At 43.1% G+C, this 12,744-nt stretch overlaps 1 protein-coding gene across 1 annotated transcript; it reads right to left on the minus strand.

The window, feature by feature from the left end:
- Positions 1-227: 227 nt before the first annotated feature.
- On the minus strand, positions 228-2,770 carry LOC147616155 (putative cysteine protease RD19B). Its single transcript, XM_086778780.1, has 4 exons — positions 2,198-2,770; positions 1,403-1,522; positions 815-1,061; positions 228-714 (listed from the first exon to the last, which is right to left on the minus strand). Exons 1-4 carry the CDS (start codon positions 2,681-2,683, stop codon positions 440-442), a joined length of 1,128 nt encoding a protein of 375 aa, XP_086634906.1. The 5' UTR covers positions 2,684-2,770; the 3' UTR covers positions 228-439.
- Positions 2,771-12,744: the final 9,974 nt, after the last annotated feature.

Consider the following 12,744-nt stretch of genomic DNA (forward strand, 5'->3'; position numbering starts at 1 on the left):
TTCAATTAAACTAAATCTTGAAAAACTGCAACACTACTAGACCAAACATTCTTCTATCTACTTTATTTCCGTGCTTCGAAAAAGAATGCTGGAAAGCTAAATTTGGTGCAAATTACCAATTTGGTATTGCCATGGCGGAGGAGAGGGGTAGAAAACTTTAACAAAGGAAATGTCAAGAAAAGCAAGTTTGTGATCATGTGGTTGGACAGTTTCATGTGGACAACACAAATGTCAAGGGTTTTGATCTCTTGTCATTTATGTGTGAAGAAAAATGTACATATTTAAGAGCTTTAGACAACCTAATGAGATAGCCCAGTCTAGAAACTGTACAATGGAGAAAGTGTGCAAAGCAACACACAATCAACAGGTGGAGACAAAGAACTGTGTCAGTGTCTCGGTGCAATGTTGAATTAGTTTAGAATAATGGAGGCCACGCAACCTACTGAACAATTGCAGCAGCCACAGCGGAGACCATGTTGTTCATGCCACACTCGTTGAGGCCACGGCAAATCTTGTAGTACCCTTCTTCACCCCAAGAAGGTCCCCATGAGTTCTTGATGATCCAATAGGGCTTCTCTTTAAAGCGAGCAGGAGAGTAGCCATTCTCACCATAGCCAACCAACAGAACCCCATGGTTCAGCCGGTGCTTGCTGCAGATGTAAGGGCAAGAAACCCCACCTATGTATGTCTGCATGAAAACTGCATTGATGCCCACTGCACAAACACAAATCAAGTACTTGAGGATGGACTTAGCTTTGTTCTGCACTGCTGTAGCTAAGCTTGATTAGCTTAATTGGTATGGTGGGAAGCTTACTGGCAAGAGGTCCATTCTTCACTAGATTGGCTGCGATCTGGTCCTCGTCAACAACGACAGTGCTGAAATTTGCCACCTTTGCAGCTACTTTGGATGAGTCGAACTTGCACTCTCCTACTAAGCCCTGATAAGGATAGTCAGCCTCCAGTTGTAAGCCCCCAGCTTTCTGGACATACCTATATGCACTGGTCATGAGCCCACCATTGCATCCAGAATCACATGCATTTTGGCCATAACTCGGGTCGCACTGCATAAATCAAATCAAACATCAACAGAAGTTTGAATGCTCTGATGAAATCAGCCAAACTTACATCGTAAAGTAAGAACAGGGGTATATTGCCAAAATCCTTCAGCACAAAAGGTGTAACATGTGGCAGTTTACATGTGAAATTTGAAACAACAGTCACCACATCTACATGACCAATTTGAAATGACAGTCACCGCATGCAGCATGTGCATGACCAATATGCACAAAGCCGTTCATATGTTGCACTCATAATACAGACATTGTCATCTCCAGCTTCCTATCCCCACTTAACCTTAAGACTACAAGCAACAACAGGAGTAGGGCGAATCACAGCAAGATACCTCATGATCACAGTCCACCAGCTGCTGCTCACTCAAGCTTAGGAGTTCTCCTGTTCTGATGAAATGGGCACCCTCCACTGCGCCTGTAGCACTGAAGGTCCAGCATGAGCCGCAAGAACCCTGTGCAAGCAATCAAGGAATGCTTAGATTCATTGTTCAATGTTCAAAGATAGCTCATAAACTTCCAACCCAAACAAAGTCCCAAGCCAAGCCACAAAGACCTGTTGTTGCTGTGACCCTTGCCAAATAATCCAAGAGAAACAGTAAGTTATGCCAAACCTTAGCCAATCACTTAAAAAATGACTAGAACCTACTGATAGAACAATCACCACTGTTACCCAAGTGATTGTTGGTTGCTTTCCAAACATCAAACCAGAAAGATTGCTATTGGAACCCTTTTCACTGGGGAGTAGCGGTTAGGGTTCCATTGGTAGTTTGTACGGACCGGAGATGGGTGCTACGGATACAAGAGGAACGATTTAATAGGCTGACAGCAAAATCTCTTGGCTGATGTTTCCCCTTAACTGTCTAAATGAACCATGGAGACCGCTAACATAGTGGCAGCCAAAAAACCCATGAGGAACTAACCACGCAGAGTCACAAAGATCCTTTGAGTGCTGCTGGTTTGTTGAACCATTCAAAGGTTAGTCTTTGCAGCGACAATAACACAAAACCCTCATATCTTGCCAGAAACCCAACCTAAGCAGCAGAAGCCTTCCCTGTTGTCGTAGAGTGCCGACGATTTCTTGGCTCTCATTATACGAAATTCTTACCCTTGAGAAACCAAATGCATACCTGATTCTTCACGTCAGTGACAGCGCCGCGCTCTCTCCAGTCGAGGTCCGTCGGAAGGTCGTTGATGGGGAGGATTGGGGCGTCGTTGCCGGAGGATCGGAGGAAAGATGGCAGCTTAAGGCCGAGGAAGTGTGAGAACTCCTCCTCCGTTAGATCGGAGAACTTCGTGACGCCATGGACGGCGGAAGGATCGAGTCGCTGAAGCTTCGCTGCCTTGGCCAAATTCTTCTGGAATATACGGAAGCGGTGGGCGCGCTCCTCCGCCGACCCGTACGCCTTCCCGAACTGCGTAATGAAGCGCTTGAAGAGAGCTTCCGCGTTTTGCAGAGCGGAGGGCCCGTGTATCGGTATGCCGGAGAGGGTTGCGCCAGGCGAACGGTCTGTGACTTGTTGGATCAGAGAATCTGTGGGGGGGAAAAGGTTAGCGGAAACGAAGACCACCAGCAGCCAGGCGGCCAACGCCGTGAGAACCACATAAGAGACCATCAGAGATGGCTATGGCGAAGTCCTGGCTAATGCAGGCCTGTGGAGAGTTGCTAGGCTTCTGCGAGGAGTACACACTCTCTTTTACTAGCGCCTTGTCTTGATTAGACGCTACGTTGCTCCGATTGTCTTGATTATACGCTACGACGCTACGTTGCTCCGATCGGTCACACGTGTACTTTTCTCTGCCGTCTAGTTGAATTGTCTAAGGGTGGAGAGGACACTAGAGAGAAGAAGCTTTTTCAAGTAAATCCAGGCCTCTCAACTGAGGTCGTGTCATCTCACAACTAAGAGCCCCGTGCATCAGTGAAGCTGCCTTGATGGTGCTAGTTAGTAGTCCCACATGTTCTATTTGATCTCAGTGGAAAAATAGCAGAGGATGAGAAAGCTCCTTAAATTGATGAAAACTGTGGAAAATACGGGAGTTTCGGAGATGTGTACCTTCTCCAACTAGTCATTGAATAAATTTGGGGTGTAATGACATGGTCCTATGAAGGCCTTGCAGCATTTATGACCAGCTGGAGGTAAATGCCCACTGATTTTGCTAAGCAACCCTAACTTCTCCCATTCGTGGGACTAGAAAGCTCAGCTCACAACTCTATCTTTGTGGGATGAGCGTGGGTTGGGGCTCTAAGAAGAGTTTACATGGCTCCTTGTCATGTGGTAGTTGCAAACGGTCAAGTATCATAAAGTCTTTTTCTAATGGTGGAGCTGCAACATTCCTTAATAAATCTATTTCTAAAGGTGGAGCTAAAACGTTACTTCTCTTTGTTGCAGGATTCATTTGTGTTTTTGCACTCTCCAACATGCTACAACTTTGCACTTCCTTCTCTTTTGGAATAAGAGAATTAGCCTCTTACTTCGCCTGTAAAAAAATGTCCTAGCATTTCTCCCATTTCTAGCCTTTTGAACACACTCCCCTCTCACTTGGGATTGCCTCACACTTTCCCAATTAGCTCTTGCCCTTGCAATGGCCCTCATAGATGAGATAAAAGCTTTTTACTTCTCACTACTTGCACTCTTAGTGACCCTCTGTTCACCAAATCAGGAACACTTGTGCCTTGTACAAGGGGAGAGAAGGAAAGGAGTGTCAGGGTCTTTATACCAGTTTGCACCCTTAGCCGTTCAAGATCGAATAACCTTCTCTTGTGGAGAAGCAAGGCTCCTTAATCTTGCCTCCATTAGTTTCACTCCAATGGAGCTATACAAATGGGTATGGAGCAAGGAGGGAGAGAGATATGGAAAGTAGCTCTATCTCAACCTCAATGTCTACGTGACTGTAATAAGGAATGGAGGAAGATGGAAGAAGAGGAGAAGCAAACAATCACTCCAAACACACACACAATCCACAAGTATGCAAGCATCAAGAAAGTAAGAAAGCACACAAGCTATCACCATAAGAGCACAAGGCTAATGTCCTAGGCTATGTATAGAACCTCACAAGTCGCAAGCTCAAGAAAGTAAGAAAGCACACACGCTATCACCATAAGAGCGCAAGGCTAATGTCCTAGGCTATGTATAGAACCTCACAAGTCATAAGCTTATTAATTAACAATCAATTAGCATTACACAAGTCATAAGCTCGGTAATTAACGATCGATTGGCATTACACAAGAAGGTGTAAGCTCAAAGTTACATATCCCAAAGTCTTTTACAAATAAGTGCATTGTGTAAATGATGTGTGGCCATGCATCTGAAGTAATGTTAACCGATGTGGTTAACATACCCCCTGCCTAATCATGGTTCCATCCTTGAAGTCATCGTTGAGGCACAAGAGGATGACTGAGTATCACGAACTTGTGGTGGGGCAGCCATTGATGCATCGAAGGCCATGTGAAAACATCTTATGAGGCCCAAAAGCGAGTGTCGGAACATATCTTCGAAATCAATGATGTTGTGGATTGGAAATAAGTGCACTCCTAGTAATAGCCAAGAGTCTATTGTGCCATGGTTGATGTTGAATGCTAGCACATGGATGATAGCGAGTGTTAAGCCACACTATAACAACACTCAACAAGCATCAGAATAGCAAACACTACACAGGTATGAAGAGAGGTATCACATCATGACTTTGAATATCAGACATGGAAAAACAACACAGACTCGAAAACACACTACTGTTTTTCATTCATCTGAAAAGATTACAAAAGATTTTGCCCAAATAGGCTTCATGACTCTTAGAGGAAAGACGAAGAACTACTTTTTAACTGAAAGTCCGATGAACTTCTAAAGAACCTTCTGAACTTCTGAGATGACTATTCAGATAAATAGTGAAAAGTAAATAACTAGTGAGTACCTAAGTCAGCCCCTAACACGTGGCACAGCTCGGTGGCTTGAGTGACTTGGTTCCCACAATCCCTTGATCCGACTATATTGAATTCAAAAAACAAAAAAGTTTGATCTTAATCAACCAATGCTTAATCTTGGTAATTATCCAGGATAACCTGAAAGGTTGCAGACATTAAAGCTTCTGCGCCCTACACTTTGCCGTCTTGCACTCGTACTAGCTCGTACCGGATTAAGTTCCCTATCCTCTGAAGAGGATATCTGCATCTGCTCTTGAGCTTCCTCCTCTTTGTTTTGCTCTTCAGCTTGATCTGCAACATGTGCATCCTTCACTTCCTTTGTGGTGAAAACCACAATTTCTGGTTCCGCCAGGCTTTGCTCCGCCACTACTCCTTTGCTCGAATCTGCATCCAACTTGAGACTTTGTTGCAACAGTTCCTCTCTAAGCTTTGTGTTCTCCTCCTCCAACGCTTTGACTCTACTTACCAGTTCATCATCGGGCTCTGATCTGAACAATACCTTCAGAGAATCATATGGCTTGCCAATCCACTTTTCCATCTTGTCTGCAAATTCTTGCCACACCTTTTGAGCATGTTGCCCCACCGCCTGCTTCAAAACATCTATATCTCCTTCAGACACCAACACTCCTTGCATCTCCATATCTTCTTCTATGACCTTCTTTTCAAGTGCCATCAATGGAGAGATTCTCGTCATAAGGAAATTGTTCTCTACCTCCAAACTCGCCATCTTCTCAGATAAACCTGCCAACTTCGTATGCACTCCTTGCTGCATCCTTTTCGTCCAATCCTCGAAGTCCTTCACAGACCGCTGAGCAGCTTGCAACATATCTCTATACTTCTGTTCTTTAGACTGCCATACTGCCAGCTCTTTTTCTTGTTCCAGCCTAACCTTCAATAACTATTCCTCAGCCTTAATCAACTGCTAAGTAACATCATTGCTCACTCTCCAATTCTGAGAATTTATTTTGCTGCTTTACCAAATCCACCACCTGTTCCACCACGAACTTCTGCACAGACATCAAAGTTGAAACTACATCCTTCACATCCTCTAGCTCCCTGACCTGCTTCAGACCTTTGACACTAACTTTGGTTGAACTTTGAGGAACCACAGCAGGTGTCCCCACATTCCTCTCCAAGACTTCCATCTGCACCTTCCTCGAAACAACCTCCTTGTCCAACTTCTTCCTTTTAATCTGCAATTTTTGTCCCAACTTATTCCCTCCTACAAACTCCAATTTCTATTCCTGCTCCTCCTCTTTGACATTCCCGACTTCCACTGTGTCATCCTTTTCCCAGGTTATCTTGCGTTTTCTGCTACTCTCTTCAACCACTGGGAGCTTACCTTCCCGCACCTGCACAGAACCCGCAGGAGTACTTTTGCAGCTACCAACCACCTCTGGATTCGGCTGACACGCAAACAGTGCTGCCACATACACCGCTAGCTTGTTGACTGATTGTCTTCTGCGTTTGTCCTTCACCTCCTAAACCACTTGAATTCTGTCATGCAGCCAACTCACCCAGCGACTCCCCTCTCTGCGCTATACAGCGGGGCAAATTCATCCTTATATAATTGGTTTTTACCAACAGACACAATTTCACCAGATACCACTTGAAGTGGCTCCTGCGTTTCTCCTCCACATTCCTAACCAGGAAATAACCCCTTGTACCCTCAAGCATCCTGAACTCAGATTTCATGATAGGGATTGTGATTCTGACCAACCTCTGATCTAACACCCTAGGTAATTTAAATACCGAGGTTACAAAATTAGGTGTTACCTGTATCTGAAGAGATACATAATCGCCACTGCTCCACAAAATTTCACATTGCTCCTGTACGTTCTCCTTCGACTGCCACTCCTTCCAGGGCAAATTGGCAAATTCCCATAGACCCACTCACTGCAGCCACACCTTCATATCTTCGTCTTCAATATATCAATTTCTGCACTTTGAGACTCTATGATGGCCTCCCGCTCTGTTTCCTCCGCAATAGGGCTCATATGAGACTCATCTTCTGACTGCGAATCCACCAGCATCTCTTCATGTTCCTTTCGCGCACACTCCTTTGCGCGCTTCCGTGAACTGCTTTGTAGAAGACGACCGTGCTGCCGTTCATGTCTTCATCACTCCCTCTTGCCTTAATTCGTTGAGTTTTTGCATGTGCTCACTGCCCTGCATGACGACCGGAACTCCAACAAATGCTACCTTGAGTTTGCTCCAAATGTCACGTCTTAGGAGAGGACTGTTGTCAGCCCCTAATGTATAATGATGAGTTTGTGAGCCGACTTCGGCCGACCTTTCGCACACGCCAGCCAAGATTCGACAGGACATCACAAAATTTGAATTTGAATCCGATCTCGAAATTTTCCCGTCGGACCCCTTCGAGGTATGTGGAATCCGCCCAAAATACTACTTTAAGCGAAACCCATTCAACGGCTTCTCTACATCTGTGCCAAAGTAGTCTCTGATTTTGAATGTACCTTGACCAATATCTTCAATGATCTGATAGGGACCTATATATCTTAGCTTAAGCTTACCCGGGTGAGGACCCAATTTTGAAGTGCCTATTCACACATGCCTGCCTTCTCTTCTGCACCACCTCTGCGACATACGAACTGAGCAATCGATCCTCTAGCTTTAGCAACTCCTACTGCCTCTGCATAACCGACTCCTCTAGTGACAACTTATGCTGAACTGTTAATTTGAGACTTGGTACCACAAACTCCATCGGAACCACTGCTTCAAGGCCGTACACCAATTTGAATGGTGTCATACTTGTTGCTACTTTGTAAGCTGTCTGAAAAGACCATAATGTTGAATCTAACTTATCATCCCTATTTTTAGACACAGTCTTCTTCAGAATTCTGATCAACACCTTATTAGAACTTTCAGCCTATCCATTAGCCTGTGGTGGATGATATGGTGTAGACTTCTTATGGGCTATCATATGTGTTTGTCAGCTCAACTATGACTGAATTCAGAAGAAATGTGAGCCCTGATTTGACACCAACTCAATCGGACATCCAAACCTGGTCATTATATTCTTGTACAGAAATCTAGCCACACTTGCTGCTTTGTTGTCCTTCAATACTACTTCCTCCACCCACTTTGTGGCATAATTTGTAGCCACCAAGATATATCTGCTACCTATCCTCTTGGCTTTAGGCTTAATGGGGCCCACAAAATCCAAACCCCACTTCTGAAATGGCTCCAATGGCAAACTGGATGATCAGGCATTCGGTCGATCAGAGGATCCCGATTGGCCCATCTGCAGTAATCCGATTTGCTGCAGGTTGATGCCCCTGCACATTTTGCCTCCCTCTTTCTGGAACTACACCCCTAAAGTTAGGGTTATACCAACAACCTGATGTATTATGCCCTGTTCTTTCACGTATTCGACAAAAAGGTTTTTCAGAAGTCCCTCTGCGGGCTGCTAAGCCTAATTCCTTGATCCTTTTTGTAATGAGCTTCTCCATTTCTGGGTCATTGGTCTTCTTCTTATATTTATTCTTTTCCTTATTCTTTCTTTTAGATTTTTGCTTCTTCTTTCTGTCCTCCTCATCTTCTGAATCTACATCTGAGTCCTCTGATTCATCATAACTAGAATTCCCATCTCAATCTTCATCTGATTCACTATCTGTCTCACTATCCTAATCAGATTTTGATTTCTTCTTCTTATCCTTCTTAGGGGATTTAACCCCTAATCTCTTCTCTCAACTCTTGTTGCTACTACCACCAACCATCAAAACCACCTGCAATGTCAGCTCCAGCAACTGCATTCTTCAAATCCTTTCTTAATCCTGTCAGAAAATATCCTGCTAACATTTCATCAGTCAGTCTTTCTCTACCCACCAGCTTGTTCATGAGCTGTCTGAACTTCTGTGCATAGTCTTCCACCAACATATCCTTCTGTTTAATTTCTTTAATCTTGACCAAGACATCATTGGGAGTCTTTTCTTTCCGAAACCTCCCCAAGAATGCAATCTTCAAAGCATTATAATCTGCAAAATGACTAGGACCAAAGTTCACATACGGCCTCAATGACTAACAAAAATACAGCCATACAAATTTCCAAAATTATGGGCAAATATGACGGAACAACCGATCCTGTTCAATTCATTCAAATGTTTGAACAGAGATGTGAAGCCTTTGGAAATCCCAACTGCCCCACTAAGGTACATGCGTTGAACTTATGCTTAGAGGGAAAAGCTAGTCGATGGTTCATTACATTGATGCCGGCGATCAAGACCAACTTTAAAACCTTGAAATCAGCCTTTATACATAGCTTTTCCAGACAAGGTGATCGGTGGAGTGCAACAACAAAACTCTATTCAATTGAACGTCAACCCAATCCATTAGAGATTTTATCCTTCGGCTAAAACTCTTGGACTCAATTAAACGATGTTCAATTAAGCAGATGTTTTATGATGGGCTTAAAGAATAACAGCTTACACAACTTGATCATTGTAACCAATCCGGAAACATTCGATCAATGTTGCAAAGAAGCAATACGTTTAGATGACAACATGCTAGAAGATGAGACTGCTACAAGATGTTCCTCATCTAAACCAAGTGAAGAAATGGCAAAAGAAAGATCGATCTTGGAATTGACATTCCCAAAATTTTATGTAGCCTTGTTTAAAACCTTACAGCCAACATCTATAGCCAACATCTATAAGAGAGGATGTAAACCCTTAAAACCGAACATCCTTAATACCTACAGAGATGTAAAACCTTTGACCATGATACTAAAAAGTTTCCCACTTCATCCACAATGGACTCAAAACCTCCATCTTCCGTGCACCAAACAGAAATCGTCCAAAGGGTAGAAACTGCTCAGGAAGTAGTTAATCGGACACTTCAATGTTTCTATTGTCATCGTGGACCTCACAAGGTGGCAGACTGCACAGTTTGGAATACTTCCATGCCTGACATCTTGCGACCAATGTGTGAACGATGTGGCATAGATCACATGTTCCAAGATTGCCCAAGACGAGTTGCTTCAATGCAACTTGTCTCACAAAATACAACTCTTAACATCTTAAGTGTACAAAATGGGTAATTGTCCACAGTGCCATTGAATGTGCTTACATGTTTACAAGCTAAGGCACGAGAAACAGTCAAAAGGAAAGCAAAAGACAATATCTCAACATGGGTAGAAGAACATGCTTTAAAACAGAACCCAAAAGAGAAAACAAAACCTTCTAAACCCAAGAAAAACAAGGGATGAAAAACTGTCGAAACCAAGGTCGAATTAAAAGACAAGGAAAAGGAGTCTATACAAAAATAAACCCAAAAGGGGACATAAACCCAAAAGGGGACATAAACACAAAAGAGCCAAAAGCTATACATGAGGCAGAAGCAGCCACCTCAAAGACCACCACGCAAACCATAACACCCATACGTGCAACACAGGACACAAAAACCCAAAAGAAAATTCGATCTCGTCGCATGGGCAAACATAATCAAAAACTGACAAACCAAAGAAAGTCAAAGAATGAAACAAGTTCTAGTACATCACTAAGTGAGGATGAGACAAGTTCTTACTCTTCGCTCAGTGCACCATATAGACCAATCAAGAAACTAGAACCCACCCAACCACCCCAAATGGATAATAATAATCACATGACATATGCAAAACGCAAAAAATGAGCTCAAGAGTGCATGCTTAGCATGGTTGAATGTCTTACAAGGTCACCGGTTGTGATTGAGCCTCATAATGCCAAACCTAAAACAATAACCAAAATACAAAGCCTAGAGGAGTACCGCTTTCCCTTTCAAGAGGAAGACATACTCTCTACAGAAGAGTCATTTGAGACAGACTGTATGAATTATAGGCTTCAAAAAGCACGTGAGGAGTTCAATAATTCCCTTACAAGATTAAAACAATCTCTCAAAACCTCATTCAGAGGAATGCTCCTCTCATGAGATAAAGCCAGCATCATATCAACACTTGCACCTTTAATGGCTCAACCTGAGTTATACAAGGACATAACGAACTACATAAAACAGGACTGTCAGGATTCACAAGTTTCCAAACAACCCTCATTAAGAATTGTTAGAGGGCCAAGTGTGCCATTGTACGCATTGGGTACTTTTGAAAAAGCTGAGACCCAAACAGAGGATGAAAGTGAATGGGAATATGAAACAGACATAGGATCTGAAGCTGAAACAATAACCAGAACACCCATGGTTCCTTTGGAAGACTCTATCATGGTATGGTTGGATTTCCCTACAGGCAATGATGTTCAGCGCAAGCACGCATTGATTAGCCCTCGAGAAAGTCATAACATCATGACAATAGACACTTGGGTATCATTGGGACAACCTAACCTCACCCCGACAAGAAATAGTCTTGCAAAAGGAACCAATGAACAAAACATTGAAGTTCCAAGTTACTTTAAATACACTACTCGAACAATGGATTCGCGATATGGAATTTACATTTCATATCACCCTAGATTCCCTTGAGTATGATGTCATCATTGGCGGACCTTAGATAAGTGAATCGTTGTATTCACTAGATGAATCCATGCAAATAGTCAAACACTCCTGTATGCAATGTACAATTGCTATTAGGGGAGGAAGAAACCTTGCACGATCTAGAACTTCCAACATATCTTACTAAAAAGATCCCTAGGATTTTGGTTGGATTAGAAATTGCAAATGAAATCACCACAGCTCAAGCACAACTTTATCCAACCTTGAACATGCCATGTCTAGGGTACTTTGAACATACAATGTATATTGAAACTAACCCCCTCACTTGTAAGTTTTTTGTGGTTGAGTATGTATTAAAAGCAGATTTGATCTTGGGGCATAAATGGAATGTTGCTGCCCAAGCACCACTGTGCTTTGCTAGCGATAGAGTCATCATGATGGTCAACGACAAAAAATTGACAATACCATACTACCAGGAAGAGGATCCAAATTTAATGGATATCTATGATTGGATATCTATGATGCTGAATGAAACAGGATACAAGTCTCTCCCACAAAATCCCCTCTACAAGGACCTACCATCTGTGTCAACAAAACCAACTCCGATAAAGCCTCTACTCCTCTAACCCCACCCTCACCTACGAAGTTCGATGCCAAAATCTCGCAATCAGCAGCTATTCCTGAAGAAGTTCCCAAAGCCCAACCATCTAACTCTAATAGGAAACTCAAAGTAAAGGCCCCGGATCCTATACATCTTCATCGACAAACCTCATCAAAGGAGACAACCACATGCTCAAAGGCCTCGTCATTTCACTCAACAAGAGACTCTAACCTCATTATCATCAATAATGCCCATGAGTCTCAAACCTGCAGCCTCAGTGCCAACCAAAGTCAAGGAGGGTCCCAAACCTTCCACATCACCCCAAAACAAAACTCCACCATGACAACCACAATCAAGATATCTTAATAGTATCAAAATGTGGGTGGAAAAGCAGCTACTTGTAGCTCAAGGCTACTATGAAGGTTCCAATCAAATTCGGGTGCCTCGACAATCAAAATCTCTTCCTCAACATAGCACTCGAAAGCCAAGGAAGAAGAAAAGTAATCCACAACAGAATCCACAAAAGCCTATGCAAGTTTCCAACAAGTGTGAGTACCAAAAACACTACTGCAAGCACAAGGGTACTACCAAAGAAATACCAAAGCTTGGGTCCCCAGCGCATCACAAAGTCCCCTAAGCTTGCACAAAGAAAGCCTCAACACCAAGCACATTAGCAAACAAATTACAATGTTCGTCAAAGATGGTTACCTGTACATGTC

Source organism: Cibotium barometz, chromosome 39 (assembly GCF_041138505.1).
Source record: "Cibotium barometz isolate CiBa-2024 chromosome 39, ASM4113850v1, whole genome shotgun sequence".
Lineage (NCBI taxonomy): Eukaryota > Viridiplantae > Streptophyta > Polypodiopsida > Cyatheales > Cibotiaceae > Cibotium > Cibotium barometz.